The 24,155-nt window shown below is 36.1% G+C and overlaps 1 protein-coding gene across 1 annotated transcript in view; it reads right to left on the bottom strand.

Annotated features, from left to right (window-relative positions):
• TMF1 (TATA element modulatory factor 1) overlaps positions 1-21,893 on the bottom strand; it is a 40,083-nt gene extending 18,190 nt beyond the window's left edge. The window contains exons 1-8 of the mRNA XM_037130751.2: positions 21,491-21,893; positions 17,918-19,122; positions 13,998-14,101; positions 13,241-13,367; positions 10,846-10,951; positions 2,639-2,781; positions 2,223-2,389; positions 1,547-1,703 (exon numbers count right to left, since the gene is read on the bottom strand). Coding sequence (XP_036986646.2) covers positions 1,547-1,703; positions 2,223-2,389; positions 2,639-2,781; positions 10,846-10,951; positions 13,241-13,367; positions 13,998-14,101; positions 17,918-19,122; positions 21,491-21,632 — 2,151 coding nt within the window. The 5' untranslated portion in view covers positions 21,633-21,893. The remainder of the gene's footprint in view (positions 1-1,546; positions 1,704-2,222; positions 2,390-2,638; positions 2,782-10,845; positions 10,952-13,240; positions 13,368-13,997; positions 14,102-17,917; positions 19,123-21,490) is intronic.
• Between the last annotated feature and the right edge of the window lie 2,262 nt (positions 21,894-24,155).

The following is a 24,155-nucleotide window of genomic DNA, read 5'->3' as shown; positions in this document are numbered from 1 at the left end:
CATCCATGGCAGCCAGTAGAGATCCGTGAACCAGGTTCTACCACACTTTATTTTGCTTTTATAAAGCAAACTATATAAGTAGTAAAACAATATAAGTAGTAAACTGTATTTTATGCAAAAAGGATGAAACACAAATAAATATGTGTATAAGTGTATGGGTATGAAGTATATAGAAAAATATGTATTTCCTTGCATTTACAAATAGAAACATTGAAAAAATAAACCAAGCACCAATAAAATGGTCATTTATAGGCAAATAAAATGAATGGGGAGGGGCTAAGTAAAAAACAAATGTCTCAATATTCTTGTTATATAGGTCTCACTTTAGAATCATGTAAATGCTTTAGATATTGATGGAAAATTAAATCAAAAGTGCATTGGGTCAAAAACACTTTGTGCATCAAAAAGACACTATCAATAAAGTGAAAGACAGCCTATAGAATGGAAGAAAATATTTGCAAATCCTACATTTGATAGGGAGCAGTATGTAGAATGTAAAAAGAACAATAAACGGACAACTCAATTTAAAAGCAATCAATGGATTTAAATATTTGAATAAATTTCTCCAAAAAGGATATATAATGGCCTATAATCACATAAAAAGATGCTCAATGTCATTAGTCACTAAGGAAATGTAAATCAACACCACAATCAGATACTACTTCACATCCACTAAAAGGACTACACTGAAAAAAAAATTGAGAATAACAAATCCTGGAAAAGATGTAGAGAAATTAAAACTCTCATATATTGCTGGTGGGAATGTAAAATAATGAAGCTGCTGCAGAACACTTTGGCAGTTCAACAAAAAGGTTATACAGTTATCATACGACCTGAGGGTATATATCTGAAAGAATTTAAAATACAGATGCATACAAAAACCATAAATGAAGGTTTAAAGCAGCATTTTTCAAATTAACAAAAAATGTAAAATGCATAAATATCCATTAACTGATGATTCTATAACACAAAGTGACAAATTTTGAAATTCTTCCTTCCTCTCAGGTCCATGAAGTTACATAGATTCTCCTTAAATTATATGCAATGTTTAGTATTTATCTGCATTTGTGCATTTCTCGGTTATAGGGTTCTTAGCTTTCATAACATTTATTCTGAAATTCACAAAAAATTAAGCAATATTGGCATAAAGTAAACATAATTTAACAACAGTTTTAAAAAACACACAATTAGCCCTGGCTGGTGTAGCTCAGTGGACTGAATGCAGGCCTGCGAACCAGAGGATCGGGGTTCGATTCTCAGTCAGGGCACGTGCCTGGATTGCAGGCCAGTTCCCAGCAGGGGATGCATGAGAGGCAACCATACATTGATATTTCTCTCCCTCTCTCCTTCCCTTCCCCTCTAAAGATAAGTAAAATCGTAAGATATATATTTTTTAAAAAAACAATTAATTTTGCCAATAAGATTATAAAGGAAATATAACACATGCACCACTAAATAAGGTTTGACTAAAACTAACTAATGGATTCTTTAATCTGCACAAGCACAAAGATTTAAAAGACAAATTTAATTCATATTCATTGCTTACTTGAATGGCTAATGCTTCTTGCTGCTGACGGGCTTCTTCTTGGACCTTCTCTAATGCTGCAGAAAGTTCTTCTTTAGCTTTGATTTCGTGACTCAAAGCAGCTTCCTGTGCCTCACTATCCTTTGCAGCATTGGCTTTGTGGAGATCAGTAAGTTCTCTTAAAAAATCAGATTGATAAGTTTTATTTAAAAAAATATGCAGCCCTGACTAGTGTGACTCAGTGAGTTGAGTGTCGTCCTGCAAACCGAAAGGTTGCTGGTTCAATTCCCAACCAGGGCAGGTGCCTGGGTTGCAGGCTGGGTCCCCAGTTGGGGGCGTGCAAGATGCAACGGATTAACATTTCTCTTGCACATTGATGTTTCTCTCCCTATTTTTCTCCCTCTCTTCCCCACTCTCTAAAATAAATATTTAAAATAATATACAGTAAATTACATGGCCATGGTTACAAAGTTTCCATGTAGATTTCTATGAAATTTATAGAATGAGGGAGCATTCATACATAATCAAGTGACTGCAGTAAGTACTCTCTCTGTTGAACTTGCTTTGAACAGTTACAAATTCATTTTCAGTTAAATTTATGTGCTGTGAGTGATCAAACAATAGAAAAAAAAGGATTCCTTCAATATCCTGCATTTAAATGATTTTAAATGAGTTTAATCTTTATTCATTTTCTTACTTGTATGCACTGTCAAGAGCAGCCTGAATACTTCGGTTCTTTTCTTCAAGTTCATCCATGTCTACCTGAAGTCGGCCAAGATCCTTCTCTTGGTGTTCGACCACAGAATTTAGCTTTTTAATATTTTCTCTATGTTGTTTCTCAACTTCTTCTTTGCCATCAAGGATCTGTATTATAGAAACAGGCAAAAATATTCTTCAATAAATAACATCATGGTAAATAATTGTATTCAAATAATTGTATTGAATCTCGAGTGTATAATAACAAAGAATAACCTTAACATTCATTTATTAAATTGTGAAAAAATCCTTTCCCATGTGATATACCCCAATAAATCATTCCAAATGTTTTATAAACCACAGCCAACTGTTCATACAGTAATAACAATTTATATGTAGACAATGATTAACATTCACCTGTTTTAAATGTTGCAACTCTTCTTCTAGCTCTTTAACTTTTTTCTTCAGCTTTGCAATAATATTTTCATTTTCTTTGTCTTTAGCTCTTAATTTCTTAATGATGTTAGAACTATGCAGCTGCTGTTTTGAGAGTTTTTCTCCTGGCAATGGCAAAAAAAGTATAAATTCAAATAATGATGATTTCCTTAGAATCTAAACAGAATATTTATCTAACCAGTATAATAAAATGATGGAATATTTTTTAAAAATCACAATGTTGTAACCACCAATGTTAAATTGATTTGGACAAGAATTACTAGGTGGAAGGGTGGTGGGGAACAAGATATTTACAGTCTTAAAGAAGCATTCCCACATATTACATATAAGTTACGAAGGGAAAGATGTACTTCTACAACAACAAAGTTCTGTCACTAACCACCTTAACCATTCAGTTTTGGCATCAGTGGTTGTGGTACAGCTTGACATTATGTGTCTACTGATGTGAAGCAGTAAGTGCACAGTATCACAATATTTCTTATTAGAAATTTGATCTGAGTCTAATCATGAATAAAGCAACAAATTCCTGAATATATAGTATTCTGCAGGACAACTGGCCTGGACTCTACAGTCTTCAACATGAAGACAAAACTATCCTAGACTAAAAAACAAGTGAACTATATGCAATCCTATCAAAACTCCAGGGGCAGTTTTCACAAAAATAAAATTTTTTAAATCTTAAAATTCAGATGTAACCATAAAAGATCTCAAATGCCAAAAGCAATCTCAAGCAAGTACAAAGCCAGAGATGTTAATTTCTTAATTGCAAAACATATTACAAAACTACCATAATAAACACAGTATGATACTGGCATAAAAACAGACATACCAATGAAACAGAAAAGAGAGCTTAAAAATAAATCCACACATTTACAGCCAACTGCTTTTCAACAAGGATACCAAGAACACACAATGGGGAAAGGACAGTCTCACTAAATGGTATTGAGAAACTGAATTTCCATGTGCAGAAGAATGAAATTGGACCTTATCACACACCAAATATAAAAATTAACAGAAAACAGGTTAAAGACTTAAATGTTAAGACCTGCAACTATAAAACTACTAGAGGAAAAGACAAGAAAAAAGGTTTTTGACATTGGTCTTGGCAATGATTTTTTGGATATGATACCAAAAGCACAGACTACAAAAATAATAATAGGCAAGTGTGATTGCATCAAACTAAAAAGTACTACACAGCAAACAAAGAAAACAATCAGCAGAGTGAAGAAATAATCTACGTATGGAAATAGCTGCTCTTTGGTGTCTAGCTTATTTCACTTGGTATGTTTCCCAGATTCATCCATGTTGTAGATTGTACCAAAATGTCATTATTTTTTTTTGGCTCAGTAATATTCCAATGTATGGACATACCACTTTTGGTTTATTTATTCATCTGTTTAGGAACATTACGGTTTGTTTCCATCTGTTGGCTATTGTGACTAATGCTTCAGTGAACATTCATTTACAAATATCTGTCTGACTAGGGACAATTCCTTTGGGTATATACTTAGGAGTAGGATTGCTGAGTCATATGATAATTATATTTTCAGCTTTTCAGGAACCTCCAAACTTTCCCATAGTGGCTGCATCATTTTATATTCATACCAGCAATGTTATGAAGGTTCCAACTTTCCATGTCCTCACCAATATTTATTTTGTTTTTGTATTATTTTTAATTGAATTTATTGGGGTAACATTGTTTAATAAGATCATATAGGTTTCAGGTTTATAATTCTATATTATCTGTATAGTGAATTGTGGGTTTACCACCCCAAGTCTTTTATAAAAAATTATCGCTTATTGAGTATGCAATTACAGTTGCCTTTATCTTCAGTTGCCTTTTGCTCTGCTATTCCCTCAGGCAATCTGCCCACTGTTGTTCATGTCCATGGGCCATGCATATAAGTTCTTTGGCTATTCCATTTCCTATACTATACTACATCCCCATGGCTATTCTGTAACTACCTACTTGTATTTCTTAATCCTCTCACCTCTTCACCCATTCTCTCCTTCCCCCATCCCATCCGGCAACCATCTAATAACTAACTACTTTTCTCTTGCCACTTTTAAGATTCTCTCTTTATTTTTAACCTTTGGCATTTTAATTATGATGTATCTTGGAGTGGGCCTCTTTGCATCCAACATAACTGGGACTCTCTGTGCTTCCTGGACTTCTATATCTATTTCTGTACCAAATTAGGAAAGTTTTCTTTCACTATTTCTTCAGATAAATTTCCAGTTGCTTGCTCCTTCTCTTCTCCTTCCGACACCACCCTGATACAACTCTTGGACCTCTTCAAGGTGTCCCAGAGGCTGTTTATACTACCCTCATTTTTTTGGATTCTTCTTTCTTGGTATTCTGATTGGCTGTTTTTTGCTTCCTTATGTCCCACATCATTGATCTGATTCTCGATTTCATCCACTCTACTGCTGTTTCCCTGTAAATTGTTCTTTATTTTAATTAGGGTATCCTTCATTTCTGACTAATCTTTTTTATGCTGTTGAGACCTTCACTAAGTTCCTTGAGCATACTGGTTCTTTATAACCAGTGTTTTGAATTCTGCATTAGAGAGATTGCTTGTCTCCATTTTGTCTTTGTTTTTTTTTTCTGAAGTTTTGAATAGTTCTTTCATTTGGGCCATGTTTGTCTTCTCCTCATTTTGGCAGCCTCCCTGTGTTTGTTTCTATGTATTAGGTAGAGATGCTCTGACTCTGTGTCTTGGTAGTGTGGCCTAATGTAGAAGGTGTCCTGCAGGGTCCGGTAGCACAGCTTCCCCTTTCACCCAAGCTGGGTACTCAAGGTGCACCCTTGTGTGGGCTAAGTACACCTTCCTGCTGTAGTTGAGCCTTGGTTGCTGTTTGCAGATCAATGGGAGGGATTTACCCAGGTCAGTCAGGTGTGAGGACTGACTGTGACCACTGACCTCCAACCACTACCACCCATAGAGGATCAACTGTGCAGGGGCAGGATAGTGGTGTTCCAACATGGACTGCAGCTGTCTACTGGGTGCACTGGCCCTGGGGTTTCCTGGGTGGTGTAGGCCAATGTCAGCCCCCACCTTTGTTATGCCCAGGGCACCCTGCCTGAGCTGTAAAGCAATGTGATATGGCTGCTACCTGAGTTGAGCTTAGAGATACCCAGGCAAAGCCATGCTGTGAATATAATCTGGCTGCTGCTAGGGCTCACTGAAGACACATCTTACTTGTCTGATAGGATTTAGGAGCCAAGACCAGGCACTGATAAGGAAAAGTAGCTTGGGCGAGCCCATAAGCTGGGTAGTGCATAGCCTCTGGGGATCTCCAAGATGGATCAAACAGTGTTAGCCAGGTTGATAGAATCTCAGATATGGCACCAGATTATAGGCTCTGTTGGGGGGAGGTTTTAGCAAACGGACAATGGCTTCTGCTCACTTTGACGCCAGACACTACAGTTTCTCCCTGTATACCACTGGTGCATTTCAAGCTGTTACCCCAGTGCTGGAGCTCAGAGGAGTGAGTCTGAGTAGGTGATTCCATGTGTGGGTTCTTTAAGAGGAACTGCTTGGGGCTCCAGCAGTTTCTTCCACCAACTGAGTCCTCACTGATTTTTGCAGCCATAATTTGTGAGGACTTATCTTCCTGGCACTGAAATCCTGGGCTGGAGGGCCTGGTATGGGACTGGGACTCCTTGCTCCCAAGGTATGCTTCTCAAATTTTTACCCACATGGGTTTTGGACCAGCTCATTAGGTGCCTGTGTCCCTCTGAGCTATCTATCCAGATTGTGTCCCTACCAATTTGGATAGATACAGTTTCTTTAATTCCATAGTTGTCGGACTTTCATTCAGCTCCATTTCTGACATTCCTAAGTAATGGCTGTTCTAAATTTTGTTGTAATTTTGATTTGGTTGTACAAAGAGGAAAACCATGTTTGCCTGTACCGCCATCTTGACAGGCAGTCTCAAATCTCTTTCCATTACTATTTATCCCCCACTTTACCCTCTTTTACCTCCCCCCTCCTCTCCCTCTGATAATCACCATACTATTGTCTGTGTCTATGACTTGGTTTTCTTTTTTTTTTGCTTAATCCCTGCACCTTCTTGAACCAGGTCCCCAACCATACTCCCATCTGACAGATGTCAGTCTGTTCTCTGAATCTATGAGTCTGTTCCTATTTTGTGAGTTTATTTTGTTCATTAGATTCCACATATAAGTGAAATCAGTATTTGAATATCTATAATAGCAAATTAATAGAGACGGAAAATAGATTAGAGGTTATCCATGACTAGAGGTAAGGAAAAATGGGGATTATTGCCTAATTGTTACAATTTCTGTTTGGGGTGATGAGAAAGTTTTGGATAGTGGTGATGTTCGCACAACACTGTGAACATAATTGTACACTTAAAAATTAAAATGGCAGGGGAGCAAGGGGTGGGGGAGGCTGGGATGGGAGAAATAGACAAAAAAACTGTACTTGAAAAATAACTAAATAAAATTTTTTAAAAATTAAAATGGCAAATTTTGTTATTTTTCACCACAATTAAAAATAATATATGAAAAATTTGAATTATACACTTTAAATGGGTAAAGTATATATTGTAATAACTATGTATGGTATCGGGTAGGTATTAGACTTATTAGAGAGATCACTTCACAAATTATATAAATGTCTAACCACTATGCTGTATTATCTAAAACTAATATAATCATAAACATCAACTGTAAGTGAAAAAGAAATTTTAAAAGGGCAAAAAGAAAACAATCTATAGAATAGAAGAAAATATTTGCAAGCCATAAATCAGATAAGAGATTAATATCCAAAATATATAAAGAATTCATACAACTCAACAGCCAAAAAACAAATAAGCCAATTTAAAAAATGGGGAAAAGACATGGATAAACATTTCTTGAAAGGAGACAAAAATGGTCAACACACATATGAAAAAGTGATCAACACCACAAATAATCAGGGAAACGCAAATCAAAACTACAATAAAATATAACCTCACACCTGTCAGGATAGCTATTATGAAAAAGGCAAAAGATACATATTGGCAAGAATATGGATAAAAGAGAACACTTGTACACCACTGTAGAAATGTAAATTGGTATAGCAACTACTGAAAATAGTGTAAAGATTCCTCAAAAAATTAAAAACAGAACTACCCCATAATCTAGCAATTCCACTTCTAAGTATATAACCAAATGAAATGAAATCAATATTTCAAAGAGATAACTGCACTCCCATGTTTAATGCAACATTATTCATAATAGCTGAGATACGGAAAATATCAGGCTGTCAATGGATGAATGGATAAAGATGTGGTATGTAAACTTAATTTTACTTAGCTTTAAAAAAGAAAAAAGCCCTGCCATTTGCAACAACATAGATGAACCTAGAGTATGAAATAAAACAAATGAGGCACAGATACTGCATGATCTCACTCATATGTGGAATCTAAAAACTTGAATTCATAGAAACAGAATACAATGGTGGTTAGCAAGAGGTAGATAGTGGGGGAAATGAGGAGATGTTGTCCAAGAGTACCAAGATTCTGTTATGCACAGTAAGTTCTTGAGATCTAATGTACAGCAGGATGACTAAAGTTAAAAATATTATATTGTACACTTGAAATGTGCTAAAAAGACAGACCTTAACCACAAAAGGTGAGTGATATGTTAATTAACTTGATTATGTAATCATTTCACAATGTATACATATATCAAAATATCATGCTGTAGGCCTGAGTGGTGTGGGTCAGTGGGTTGGGTGTCATCCTGCAAACCAAAGGTCGCCACTTCAACTGCAGGCCAGGCCCCCAATTGGGGGCATGCCAGGGCAACCAATCAATGTTTCTCTCTCTTCCTCCCTTCCTTCCCCTCTCCCTAAAAGTAAATAAATAAAATCTTTTTTTTAAATCATGTTGTATACCTTAAATGTATACAATTTTTATTTGTCCATTATACCTCAGTAAAGCTGAAGAAAAGAATTTAGGAGTGGAATGTCATGATATGTCACCTATTTTCAAATGGTTTGGCAATATGCAGAAAGATATGAGGGTATGACTAGATGTTAGTAGTTCATGAATGGAAGTAATGAAGCAATCTGTTATTCACCATAGTATGCTTTCAGCTTTTTAGCTTTTCAACTGCGAGTTTAAAAATACTTCTGAGGGATACAGAAGCAGTATGTAAATACTCCCAAATAAAGTCATTCTATTTTCTGTACAATGAATTTCATTAAGCTAAAGAAAACACCAAGCTACCCCTGACTAAATTACTAAATTCCAAAATAGTGACATTTGATATTAACATTTTTAATTTCTTAATAAAACCATGCATTTAGCCTTTCCCTCCATCTCTGATATTGTAACATAAGGTAATTAGTGACTTCAAGGTGTTTTTATCAACTCTTCATTCTATTTTAATGCTTAGACTGGGTTTAATAACTATCTTTGTACCTATATTTCCCTTTCCTAAAGGACAGAAAGTGTGTTTACTTATTATTGTACCAAATACATATCTGACAGGCTAACTGATAAAAGTCAGCTTAATATGAGCAAGAACTCCCCCCAAATTGGAATTTATTTATAAAAAATTGTGTATTTGTTCTTACATGTTTAAACTGCAGTCACCTTCAAAGTACTCTCCATTTGATGCAATGCACCTATTGAGACATTTTTTTCCCAATGCTCAAAACATTTTTTTTTAATTCATCAATTTTGATGCCTTTTAGTACTTCTTTCATTTTTGTTTCACCTCTTCCACACTGGCAAAACGTTTCCCTTTAAGGGTTTTTTTTTCATCCAGGGAAACAAAAATAAGTTGCTGAGGATAAGGTGAATAGGGAAGGTGGGGCATGCCGGGCGTGCCGTTTTTGGTCAAAAACTGCTTAACAGTCAGCTTGGTGTGGGCGGGTGAGCTTGCAAATCACCCATCATGAAATGGGCAGTTTGAAAGAGTCTTCAAAAAAAACTCACTGAAGCTGAATGCAGCCTCACACCAATGTCGGCTGGTACACTGATACAGATGGGTTCCTAGAACACTCACCTACCAGGGGAAGCCTATACTACAAAGGGCCACCCACCAGAAGATAATTCCATTTTGGGGGAGGGCCTCCCTCATACCTGAAAAGAAAAAATTGGGTAAAGTCTTTTAAATGAGGCAGTTGTTTCCACTTGTTCTCAAACACTTAACTCTGAAAATTCACTTAAGCTTGATAAGTTAATCACGGGAACAGTCATCACACCATAATTTGTAATATTAACATTTTAGAAATAAATGTACAATATTAGAAAAACACTAGACATTTTGTGGTATATCCATATAATGAACTTGAATGTAACCATTAATGATGATATCAAAGTATTTAAGGGCACAGGGTAATGTAAAAGAAGATTGTGAATTGGATATATGCTCTTAATTATGTTTAAAAATAAATTTTAAATGTGTGAAAAAGGTACTAGAACAAATGAACAATTCATTATAAAATTGAATTATGACCTATTTTTTCTCTTACTTCACACGCCTCTTATAACTTCAAAGTTTCTATAAGTAGCATGCATTATTCTTTTAACTAGTAAAATGTTAAGAAAAGTAAAAGGCTCTAGCCCAGTGGCTCAGCTGGTCTGAGTGTGTTGTCCCATACGAGAAAAGGTTGTAGGTTCATCCCCAGTCAGGGCACGTATTTGGAGGCAACCCATCAATGTTCCTCCCCCCCGCCGCCCACTTTCCCTCTCCCTTCCTCTCTTTCTATTAAGCACAGAGTACTTAATAACTGAAAAATTAAAACATGAATATAATGAAAAATTCACCAGCAAATGCCAGAATAATATAATAATACCATACAGTTCCAAGTTAGATATTGAGATACTACATAAGCTCCAGTTATAACCTTAAATATCTTGGTTTAAATAACATGCTCTAAAACGTCTTACAAGCTTTCTTCAGGAAGCACAAACTTCAATTTTTTAGGGAGTTATTTTTATCCCTCCCTAGAAACAAAAAGCTACATATGCATGTATCTGCTGCTATACATCTTGCTCCCCATCCTTCCATAAATTATCTACAATTTCTAAGATTTAAGTTCAATCCTTCCTTGCTTCCAATATTTTTTATTAGGAAGCAGCAGCTAAGTGGCAAGTATTTTTCCTATCTTCACAATATTTTTTATAATCCACTAAGTACATACCTTCTTCCATTAATCCTTGGATCTGCTCATCTTTCTCTTTCAAAAGGTCTGAGGTTTCACTACTATTTAATCTAGTTGCAAGTTCTTCTTTTATACTTTTGATTTCCTAATTAAAAAAATAATGTAAATATCATGAAGAATTACTTTCATTCTAGGCATATTTTTCAATTTTTTCCACATTCAAAGAAGTCATCAATAATCACATTCTTGATAAGAACATCTAAGTTTTGTTCTGTTAATCTGAATTTATTACCTTGGTTTATTAAGACTAAGGAAAACAGCTTTGAAAATAATATAGAACACCTGAATTCACACATAGGTTTTAATATATATTATAATATATAACATAAGTATAATGAGAATAAGTTAAATTTCAATACTCTACATTTTCTACAATATGTGGAATAACATTTCAAACAGTACATGTCTCCACTTGTCACTGTATTTCTTTTCCTTATTAAAACTCATACTAGCATACTGTGAAATGACAGGAAAAACATGATTATATAAAGTATGATCTACTTTAATAAAGCAGAGATTCAGCAGAAACATGTCAAGATAGTTTATCTTTAAAGCTACAATGGAAAAGTACAGTGATGTGCAAAGTGTTCTATTACCCAAAATTTGGTTTTAAGAGATTCTCTGAAATTAAACAATAGCTTAAAATAACTAACATTTACTAGGTATGTAAAGCATACTTTGCATCCAATATCATTTAATCTTCACAAGCCTATGAAAGAGGCACCTGTATTATTCAATTAGAGAAATAATAAAACTAAGACTCAGAAAGACTGGTAAACTTGGAAGGTCTGAGAGCTTTTAAGGTTATAGAATAATGACTTGAAACCAGCTCTGTGAAATGTCAAAGTCCATGCTCTGAATCACCCACAACACTACTGTCCAACTTTCAATTTCCAAATTTCAAATTTGATTCATGTATCAAGGTTTAGTCGAATGTCATGTCTTCCATGAAACCTTCCTCAGTTCCCCTGGTCAGAATTCATCCCCTGTGATATCATTCCAAACTGCTTATTTATCTCTAGAACTTACTTCATTCTGCCTAGTACTACACAGCTGCTTCCATCACTAGAAAAGCAAATTCATCACTAAAGGTAATTCAATTTACCTTTGAATTTCCTATGCCTCCTATGCAGGGGGTTCATACAAGATAGTACACAAAATACATGTTAAAATTCAGGGCCTAAATTTTTTCCACCTATGGTTAATGATTTGGATATATTTTAGATTTATAATTCAAAATGCAGTACACAAAACAACATTATCTAAAATCTAATTTCTTGATTAAACTGGTCCAAATGAAATACAGTAGGGACAAGAGGAGATAAATTGGTTAGGTAGTCTGATGCTGTTATTAGTGTCTGAAATGAGCTAGCTAGTTAAAGCAACTAAGCAAATAGAAGTATATATTACTTTTCTGTAAGAGTATATACAGAAAAATTATAAATACAGTATTAACATTAACACTGGTCAGGAAGGGAGAAAGCAATCGAACTGGGAATGGCAAATAGTGAGGAATGTTATTACTCACAGTTGAGATACAAGCAATAAATACTAACCTTTAAAAGTTTAAATAAATAAATAAATACATACATACATACATACATACTAGCCTTAGCGGATTACCAATTTCTGAAATAGCCAACTGTTCCAAATTTTAAGACTCAGAAGAATGGTCCCCAAACAGGAGCGATTTTGCTCCAAAGGGGACATTTGGCAATGTCTGGCAACATTTTAAATTAGCACAACTGAAGAGAAGGAGGGACTGCAGTAGGGAAGAGTGATACTGTCATCTTGTAAGTAGGGGCCTGGGACCCCGGTTATCACCCTATAATGCATAGGAGAGTCCCATACTACATAAAAGTATGCTCCCAAAATGTCAATAGCACTGATGTTGAGAAGTCCTACATCAGAATAAATGTTATGCGTCCCAAGAGTCACTAACCATTAGAAACACTCTGACCTGAAGAATTATATATACTTGTGTATATGTGTGTGTGTGTGTGTGTGTGTGTGTGTGTGTTTGAAGTGGTGGACAAAAACCAAATGAGAGTAATGATACATTTACTTAGACAGTGTTATTTAGACTTGCGTTATTTTAATGAAATTATCATTTACAAAAATTATTCTAGTAATCCTTGCTATACATCTTCCAAGGACTTATACATAAATTGTATGGACAAGTATGTGCTAAGAATTTTTTAAAGTATCACAATCTATAAGTCTAAAGGTATGGAAAAATTTACAATTTAGGTGTTTTCCATAGTATCCTTTTACTCTTACCTCTCTTTTTTCCAATACCAAAATAGTATGAAGGCACTCCAAAAATCTATTGTCTCTACGTAGTTTAATTAATATTATTTTAAACTTCCATTACCTTTTTAGCAGCATCTCTCTCTTTGCAGGCCAGCTGAACTTTCTTTTCTGCTTCTGCAATTCTTTGAGTAAACTCATCTTTCAAAGAAAAAATGTTGCTGCTTTCTTCTTTCACTCTGAACATTTCACTAAATTTAAAATAATACTGAGAGTAAGGATAGTTGCTTAAACAGTCCAAAGATAACAAGGTTGAGTTCACTTTACAAAAGGAAATTAACATTGTCTTCGATATATACCTTAATAAAATAAATTAGTTTTAGGCATCTTAACGTTCCAGAGGAAAATTACCTGCTTAATTTATTTTAAAGTACCTGAAAGACAACCCATTAGCAATCGAAAATGTCACCAATGTTTGACATGTAAAAAATAATATAAAAGTAAAATTTTTCAGTTTGAGTCTTATGCTACATTCTACCAATCACCTCCTTAAAACAAACCAATACTCAGTATTGTTTTAAACTACAATATCACTTTTTTCTTTAAAGACATCTTTTAAACCTTACCTCTAAAATATTAATAAGGGGAAATAGGTTCCCCCTCCCCGCAAAATGCCTCTCTTCAATACCAAAGGTAATACAGTAAAGATAATGTAAGGAGAAAAGTAATTTCTAAGGTTAGAATTGAAATGCTATTCAAATTTCTAATTATAAACAAGTTAAATTATAAACTATATTGATTTAAAATATATTCTTAAATAATAACCAAGTGTATGGGCCTCTACATAATGTGTAAAATCATTCACATTGTTAGACACTTACTCTTTAAGATTATCGTAAGCTTCTTCTAGAAGTGCTTTTTCTTTACTAAGAGATAATAACTGAGCCTCCCTTTTGTCCAGTTTCTCATTCAAAAATTCAACTCTCTAGAAAAGGAAAATATACAAAAGTCAAACATTTAACTTTAAAAGACCATTTTTACAAGCAGTGATGAGATGCAAAGGTAACTAACCACTATAATCAATAAAACAGCATTATCTCATAAGAATTAAAAATAATATTAAGAACAAAATGAATACATTACAAAAAATACTAATACAAGACTGGTAGGAGAGTATAAATTAGTACAAGCACATAGCAGGTGGGGATATAAATTAGTAAGCCGTTTTCAAAAACAATCGGGAAATATCTACCTCAAAATCTACATACCTTCTGATGTAGATAATTCTACTTTTAGGTCTACCTTAGAGGAGAAACCTGTTGCATGTGTTATTATACAAGAACACGGACTTCCGCCAAGATGGAGGCATAGGTGGATGTGCCGTGCCTTCTCACACAACCAAGTTTAGAGACAACTAAATATAGCAAAGAAAACACAGCCAGAACACGGAAAATTGAACTTTTCAGAAGTCCGTTAACAACAAATTCTTCAGCCTGACCGGTAAGGGGCGAAACCAGCGGCTGGTGAAGCGGGGTTGCACAGGAAAACTCGGCCAGACGGACTCAGGCGCATGGAATCCAGACGCCCGGAATCCAGGCTCAGGGTTGGACCTAGTGAGCGACCCAGCGAGCCACCAGGCGAGCAACCGCAGGGGAGACAGTGGGGCAGCGGGGCTGCGTGTTGACTGTAGTCGCGCATTTGTGCACGGGCGGACAGGCGAGGGAGTGGGCGGTTGGACCGGGCCCGGCGGGTCCGCGGCAAGCGGCAGTGGAGGGCGCCGCCATTTCCCTGCTCTGACCCCACCTCCACATACAGCGTCATAACCCAGCGACTCTGAGTGGCCCGGCCCAGGTGAACCACCTAAGGCGCTGCTCCTCACCCAGCTGTGAGAAACAGCAGAGGGGGCCGCCATTTCCCCGTTCTGACCACGCCCCCACATACAGCGTCACAACCCAGCGACCTGGGAGTCCAAGGTGCTGCTTCTCACACTTAAAGGGCGTGAACAGACCAAAAATGGCGCAAGAAGATCTCAAAGCCCCAGAGCCGATAGATCTAAGTGATGAAGAAATAGCAAAACTCTCAGATGCACAGTTTAAAACATTGGTGATCAGGATCCTCACAGAACTGGTTGATTATAGCCACAAATTAGACAAATAAATGAAGGCGAAACTAATTGAAATGAATGGAATTGCACAGGACACCAATAGCAATGAAAAGGAAACTGGGACTAAAATCAATGGAGTGGACCAGAAGAAAGCAAATAATGGCCAAACAGAAAAGAGTCAAGAAGCAAGAATTCAAAGAAATGAGGAGAGTCTTAGCAACCTCCAGGACATCTTTAAACGCTCCAACATCCGAATTATAGGGGTACCAGAAGGGGGAAAGGAACAGCCACCAGTGGAAAACTTATTCGAACAAATAATAAAGGAAAATTTCCCCAATCTGGCAAAGGAAATAGACTTTCAGGAAATCCAGGAAGCTCAGAGAGTCCCAAAGAAGTTGGACCCAAGAAGAAACACACCAAGGCACATCATAATTACATTAGCCAAAATTAAAATGAAGCAGAGAATCCTAGAAGAAGCAAGAGCTAAGGGGACAGTCACCTACAAAGGAGTCCCCATCAGACTGTCAGCAGATTTCTCAAAAGAGACCTTACAGGCAAGAAGGGGCTGGAAAGAGGTATTCCAAGTCATGAAATCCAAAGACCTACAACCAAGATTGCTCTATCCAGCAAAACTTTCATTTAGAATGGAAGGGCAGATAAAGTGCTTCTCAGATAAGGTCAAATTCAAGGAGTTCATCATCACCAAGCCCTTATTATATGAAATGTTAAAGGGACTTATCTAAGAAAAAGAAGTTAAAGAAACATGAACAGTGAAAGGACAAACTCACAGTTATTAACAACCACACCTAAAAGGAAAGCAAACTAAAAGGACAGCTAGATCAGGAGTGGAAACATAGAAATGAAGATCTCAAGGAGGGTTAGCAACAGGGGAGTGGGAGGAGGAGAAGGGGGGAGAAGGTACAGAAAATAAGTAGCATAGACAGTAGATAGAAAATAGATGGGGGGCAAGAATAGCATGGGAAATATAGAATCTAAAGGACTTGAGACACATGGTCATAAACTAAAGGTGGGTAATGGTGGGGATGGGGGGGTAGGGTGGAGGGGAATGAAGGGGGGAATAGAACAACTGTAACAGCATAATCAATCAATCAATCAATCAATAAAATAAAATAAAATAAAAAAATAAAAAAAGAACACTTACAGAGGTCCGTAACAGCAAAAACTTGGGAAGTATGTGCATATCCCACCAAAAGAGGAAGACAGATAGAAACAATAAAAAAATAAAAGAGGGGCTTCAAAGCCTCTAATAATGTTCTGTATCTTAACTGGGTAGTGAATATACAAGTATATGTTTTTCCATATTACTCTTTAATCCAAACATGTAACATGTAACTATTTCAGTATGATACCTTGCACTTAAAAAGTAACTTTAGAAAATCCATGGTACGCAATTTTAAAAATCTCCAAAATATATCAGAATAAAGCTAAACAAAAAGGAGTGGTTAAAATATACTTTTTATTAGGTCCTGCTGAAGCAGTGATAAACTTGTATTTGAAGGTAGAAGAATGGTGCCTTTTGTGCAAAAATAAATAAATAATAAGTCTTACTTGATTCAGGTCTAGATTAATTTAGAAATCACCTTCTGAAAACAGTTAAAAATATCTTATTGATAAAAAAAGTATTGGTTCCTAGGAATTCAAACTGCTAGTAAAGCTATAGCATCATATTTCATTTGTAAATTATACTAAATCCAAGTAAGAGAATCTGGCATATTTTTATTTGCCAGATAGACTTTAGTAGACTTTAATAGACTCAGAGAAGTCTATTAAAGATGCCAGATCTAAGTCAATTTCTGTATCTAAAAATCACAGAAAACCCAAAACTGTGACTTAATGTTAGTTAAAGATTTTATAGCACTTTCCTTTTACATGTTTTAGGTAGAAGTAATTTGACATCCCTAAGCAATGCCTTTGTTCTTTGGACATTTCCCCTTCTTATTCATATCAGATGGCTATTAATTAGAAATATCAAAAATAACATAAGAGAGAAAAAACAAACTAATGCAATTAATAACAGAATACATCAATTATTAATCTTAAAGCCCTGGCCAAGTAGCTCAGTTGGTTAGATTAACATCCTGATTCACCAAGGTTGCAGGTTTGATCCCAGGTCAGGGCACATACAAGAAACAACCTATGAATGCATAAATAAATGGAACAACAGCAATGTTTCTCTCTCTCAAGTCAATAAACTTAAAAAAAAATAATTAACCTAAAAATAATTTTTCATTTAAGATTTGCTACAAATAATGTGAACATGTAAAAAATGTTTTGATGCTATGAAAAACCATTTAATATTTTAGATTTGTTTTAGCTCTATCTGCAAGGAGTTCAAATATATGTTAACTTACAAAGATACTCCTTTACGGACTAACAAATTAATGAGCATCATATAAGAGAATTCTAAGGTGATGAGGAGGACTCAACAGCAAAGTCATAAAAGGAAAACATTTTTATGCTGTTATACTGAAATATCAACTTATGCTACTATCATATTTGCCATAGAGAAATTTCAAATAACTTATTGTGAATAATTCTTCAATGTTAAGGCCTTAATGCCACATTTAAATGGCAAAATACCTTTTTTAAATCAGTAAAAATCATTATGCATCATTAAATATTAAAATAAACACATTATTTAATCTCTAAAAGGCATGTCCAAAATTCTAGAATTACCTTGCAAATATCTTCCTTCTCAGAAAGTGCCTCTAACTGACTTTCAGCAGCTTCACACTGCTCAGCTACCTTGTCTGAAACAGAATGTCCTTCATTTACTGGTGTTGAAGAAACCAAGATATCAGGCTGTTCACAGTTCACAGGAGTTGCACTTCGTCCACTTTCTTCCATTTCTGTTTCCTCAGTGGGTATAATTAATGTTTCATTTACTTCTTCAGATTTTCTTTCAACAGGTTCAACTATTTTTGTCTTTGGAGTTGAAGAATTAACTATAATGGGTACTAAAGCATAACCCTTGCCTGACAATTCATCATCTGAATTGATTTCACTTACACTACGACTATCTAATGACTGTACACTAAATGAGTCTATTCTTTCAAAAGCATCCGATGAGCAGCAACTCTCAGTGAGTTTTGGGAAATCATCTAAGCGATTATATTCAGGACAAGCAGATGCTGAGAGAAGCTGAAAAGATGTCTGCATCAAGTGAAGACTAGATTTTGAATCTGTAGTCTCTTGCCTTGAACTTGCTGAGCTCTCACTTATTACACTTTCATGATCTAAAACTTCAATATCACTGGTAGTAGAAGTACCTGATGAGAAGGTACTAACAGGAGGAGAAGGTGTATTACTCTGTCTGTCTTCATGTTTTTGTTCCTTTGCTTCTGAGGCCACGTCCTTTGTTTCTGCTGTGAGAGACTGCATAGACATACTAGATACATTTTCCCTAGCTGTTCTCACATTCACTATATTCTCAGATTTCAAATTTATGGTTGACACCTTCATAGCAGATTCTTTATTAGTGGTTTCTCCATCCTTGCCTTCAGTTTTAGGTGGAAGAGTACTTACTACCAGAGTTTCCGCTGAGGATACACAGGGAGAGTCGTCTTTTACTTTTGATTCAATTGTTTCAGCTGTTCTTGACTGTCCAGTATGCAAGGTTTCCTGTAAGGTGCTTTTCACTTCTTCTTTTGGTCTCTGTGATTTAGCTGGCGGTTTTGATACCACTGGACTCTTCTGAATGGTCTGGACATCGGTTGGAGAGAGAAAGGCACTAAAGAAATTTTCAGATTCATCTACCACCGTTCTCCGAACTGGTTTCGTAATTGCTTTAGGAGAGGCTACTGGTTGATTCTGAGGTTCAGTGTTTGATTTCATCCCCCAGGTTGAAGTATCCCATCCTCCACTGAGAGGGGGACTTATTCCTTTGACAAAAAATACATATATATATATTAAAATATATATTACATTAATATTATAATCATTATTATGTCAATATAAATGTTTTTTAAAAAAGAAAATCTATGGAATTCAATCTGTAATTTGCACCTGTTAAACTCCTTGTTTGCTATATAATTAATTAGTTCACAGGTTACCTTTGGCCCTTAAAGAGGAAAACTGGTGTGAATCTGCTCAAGAGGAACTAGGAACAAAGATAAAAGACTGGACTGGGTCTGGACTACCAGAAGAAAATTTGTTATTCCCACCCACAACAAATTAAGAACGTAATGGCATGTCCTAAAACCCATGCTAAGTCCTAGATATATATGATGTATTTCATAATAATGGGCAATATCTTCACTTAAAGGTCATGTGTGGTCATGGCAAATCAATCCTACTTTCTATTCAGTTAGTTTCATATTAATTTTATTCTTGTACTATCAATAATAAAATATAGTTATGAGCTAGAGAAGAGGGCAACAGTAAAAAAGTGAACCAAGATACTGGTGACAAATGTCCTTTTCCAAAGACCAAAGTAAACTGATGGGAACAGTGTCTTCTAGAGGAAAATTCATTTTCATCCACTTAATGACAAGCACATTCTCCAAGTCCCACTCTCCAAACCCACTCTATGCGAAAGTTTTGCTCGCTTCCTAAATTCCAAATTATGTCAGCAAATAGTACAGGTTGTATGAATTTCAAAAATGTGTTTTTATTAAAATTATTGCTTTTTTGATATAGATGGTAATTTATACCAGGATTTTTAAAAACATGCCAGAGAAAATATCCTGTGTTTTAAAAAAAACATAATTGTATTTATTAGTCATAGAAATATGTGCTACCAAAACACCCTACAGTAAACAAAACATGGCATATTCTCTAAAATATTTAAAGCATTTGTTCTTCTTAAAAAATCTGCCTTTTCAAAATTCAAAAGAAGCTGAGAATTATCACAAATTACACATAATTAGAAGTTGGTGGCCAGAACACCGACGAAGTGTTTTTAGGTCAAATAACCTAAAAACTCCTAAAAACTACCAAATCCTACATAAAGTCTATATCCTTTAATGTGGCTTTAGAGGTATGCAAGAAACTTCAGTTTAGGGACATAGTTTTACATCCATTTGTTCAGCATATGAAAACAATGTTAAAAGGCAAAAACCAAAATTAAAGATATAAATGAATAAGCAGATAAAGATAATTAGTAAATTAATTTAAAAGATAATTAATAATTAGTAAGTTAATTTAACTTATTAAGTCATCTTAATGAATTACAGAAGTCAAATTTGCCTCTTGGGGAACGTTTTATATAAAGCCCAGGTTTCTCTGATATCCACTTAAATTAGTTCATTTTGAACACTGATAATGTCATAATGATGGCAATATAAAAGAAAACACAAGTGATCAATAAACATTTATGGCATTTCACTCAAGTCTGAATGTATTCTGGATAACCTATTTTTAAAAATATATAGCAAACAATTCAAGCCCCAGGTTTACTAAAACGAGTATCCTTATATTTAAAACGTATACTGTCTCCTCTAAAATTCCGTAATTCAAAATGTGGGGTGCCTATGAAAAAAGAAGTTAAGCTACTCAAACAAGGTCTAACATCTTGGAAAACAGTAAGATCATGATATAGGCATGGGCAAAAAAAAAATCTTAAAATGTGATACCTCAAATTTAGGTCCTGACTTTCCAACGACATAAAATTAAAAACCCAGAAAGTAGTCAAGAATAACATCCTTTTCCACTGAGATCACACACACCTCAAACCTGCAAATCTTTGTCCCCACACTGTTCCTTATACTCAGAGACAAAAATAATGAAGATCCCTGACGAATCTGACAAAGAGAAACAGCCACCTGAAAATAAACCGCCAAATCTTGGGCCCCGGGCCCCAGGGTCCGTGGAACGTATCAGCAGCACACTCCGCCCCCTCCCGCCAAGTGGCCTGGAAAAGTCGCTTGGCCTGAGACTCGTTTTCCTCCGGGTGAAACACTGACAACGTGCGACCGGAACCCGAGGAGCTAGTCTTAAGTGAAGGAAACCAGAGACACCCATTCGCGGCAGAAGCGCTCGCCCAACGTGGGCGACTATCCCTGAGTTCCAGTGAAGGACTCCGGACTTCGGATTCGAAAAGTCTCCCAAGCCCCACAACTTGGGGAAGGTTGTGCTCGGAGTCCGATCACGTGACGCCAGCAGGACACGCCCCCAGAGCCACAAGCGAGGAGGAACGCGGAGCCGGATTTTCCCCCTAAAAAGTGCAAGACCAACTCCAGACCAAATAAGCCCGAGGACCAGGCCTGCCTCCGCTTCACCTGTGGGCCCAGCCCGCCGCCGCTCCCTTACCCGGCTCTCCATAAGGAATGGTCTCCGCCCAGGCGCCCGGCTCCTCTTCCTGAATGTCCAGGACCCTGTCAATGGATTTCTGAGCCTGGGACAGGGCCTGCTTAGCAAAGCTAGAGAGCTGGGAAGCGTTGAACCAGCTCATCCTCCTCCTCGGCGGACAGTGCTGGCGGTAGCTCCAGGTGGGAAGGCCGAGGGCCAAGCCAACCGGCGAAGGCTCAGGGGAGAGTGCGACGGAACAACTTCGCCCACTTCTCCACTCGGCGGGACCTGTCAGGGGGTGCCCATGACCTCAGGTCTCCCCCGAGCCCGGGGATATAACCCTCAGTCCTTCCCACATCCTAGACGACTGAGCCGACTGCGCATGCGCAGGCCAATACCACGTACACAACCCTCAAACGGTGGAGGCCGGAGTTCCGTCCGTGGAGACAAATAGGAGAAACGTTTACGTCATATCCGGTAGCCAAGGGTTGCCATTAGTTACCGAGGAACGCGGAACGGCTTCCACAGACAGTGATTCAGGGCATTGGGTAGGAATTCTTAGCAGAAAGGGGCCTATTCCTCTGAAACCGGTGACTTTTCATGTAGGCTCCTTCCTACAAAGTAACCGTACTAAGAGCTAGTGCCTTGCCAGCAATAATTGTAGACAAAAGAAAGTTTGGGAAATGTACTTGTCTTAGCGATTTGTCTCAAATAATTACTTCCGTGTGAACTTGACCTTAAAGAGAAACCCTGGGTTTGGGTTTCGGCCTAAACACACTGGACAATGCCTAAAAACCTGCCCCAGCCCACCTGATGGAAGTATAAAGCCATTTTCCACAATGAGTTACAGGCTTGAATAAGGGTACAGAGGGCACAACCTCTCCCTCACAATACAGGTCCACTCTCGCCCCAGTCAAAACAAACCTGGGAAGCACCAAGCCTATTACTCTATTAATATGTCCTGTGCATATTATTTAAAATACTATTTTTTCTGCATGCACTCTTCAGACATTTAGCTATACGAGGAAATCTAATTCGTGGCCTTCCTAATCTAATCAGTGGCTATGTTTGGTTTGGCACCTATAAAAATAAAATCCTACCAACATTTAAAAGCCAAATTTCATATAAAAATCCAAATTTCCCATTGATTTTGAAAAATAAGAATACCAACATGGAAGACTCACCTGGTATGGTTGCCCCTTTTGACAATTTTCACTCCATTTTACCACAGACCTCACTAATATTACATTCTCTTAACACCCTCCCTTGCTATGATTATTTATCTTACCTGTCCATCCTTTCCCTATATTTGAGAATTTTACCCCACTGCAAGGAACTAAGCAAGCCATAAGGAACTATTTTTCTTCAAAAATCCCTCTTCCACGACTTCTAATTGTACAGTTTTGGATAAATGACCTAACCTTTCTACAACTATTTATTCCGCTTTCGGATGGAAATACTACCACATTTGCACAAGTCTACTTTGAGAATTATTATTGTACCTGTATAAAGTGCTAAATGTTTTAGTTCCTTTACTTTCAAAAATTTATACTGAATCTATAATTTTTTTAGAGAAATTTATCAAATGATTTTATAATTAAACAAATTATTTGTCAACATGGAACTAGAAAGAATTAATAAAAACTTAACCCAGTGATATGTAATTACAAAACCTCTGTAAAGAAAATTGACATATAAGTCAAAGAGAGAGGACATATACTACATGTTCTCATGCTGAGATACTTAAAATTCATTTTTCAGTACTTATGCTTGATTTTCTCTTAAGACTTAGTCTTATGTTTATTTTTGCAGGGTTTGGGAGGAGGCATTTTTTAAGAGATCTTAATATAAAAATATAGTTACTCCATTTTTATTATAGTATTATGTTCAATAAAATTAAAACAACAGATATTTACTGTGGCAAAAGAATTAATTCATGGGCCATAAAAATTTTGTTTTAGTAATTTTGCTACACATTTTAAAACTATTCTAAAATACTACAGAACTATTTACTATCCTTAATATATTTTTAAAAGTTTCAGTGAGAAAAGTAGACAATATATGATTTTATTAATAAATAGTGCAAAAGCATCAGTGATAACTGCTTAAACATTAAATTATTTTAAACATCCATGTCTTGGCTTTAATGTTGTGCATATTGGCCTCTATAGCACTGCAAGTAAACACATGAAAATATTTCCCATTTCCATGCACAGGTATTCAGTTCTAACACTATTTACAAATTGTTATGGACAAGGTAACCTTTGCAAAAATTAATATTCATCTGGACAGCCACCATTAAATGAATATTAAACAAGCAAAATGTAGGCTATGTTCAGTATACTCAAGATGTCAAGTTATAACTCTTAATGTTATTTAAAACTTAATTTTCTTATTTTCCTTAAAGGGACATCCTTTGTATATGTGGGTGCTCAAATGAAAACTGAAGAATGCATTCTTTGACCATAAGAACAAAATTCACACAGAAGAGTGTGTTTGCCTCCTCTAAAAGAAGCAATGCAACTGTTCATAATCTCTCTCTCCAGGCATCATTTCCCATATTAATGAAAATGCTTGCAAGCACCAACTCCAAATTTTGTCTTCAAAAAGAGTGGTTCATTATATTCAAACAAAAAAAGTCAAATTCCAGCAACACTAATGCTAACAATAAATCATTTAACTTTTT

This window comes from Artibeus jamaicensis, unplaced genomic scaffold (genome assembly GCF_021234435.1).
Source record: "Artibeus jamaicensis isolate MK-2021 breed Jamaican fruit bat unplaced genomic scaffold, CSHL_Jam_final contig_1157, whole genome shotgun sequence".
NCBI lineage: Eukaryota > Metazoa > Chordata > Mammalia > Chiroptera > Phyllostomidae > Artibeus > Artibeus jamaicensis.
This window is presented reverse-complemented; position numbering and strand designations above follow the sequence as displayed.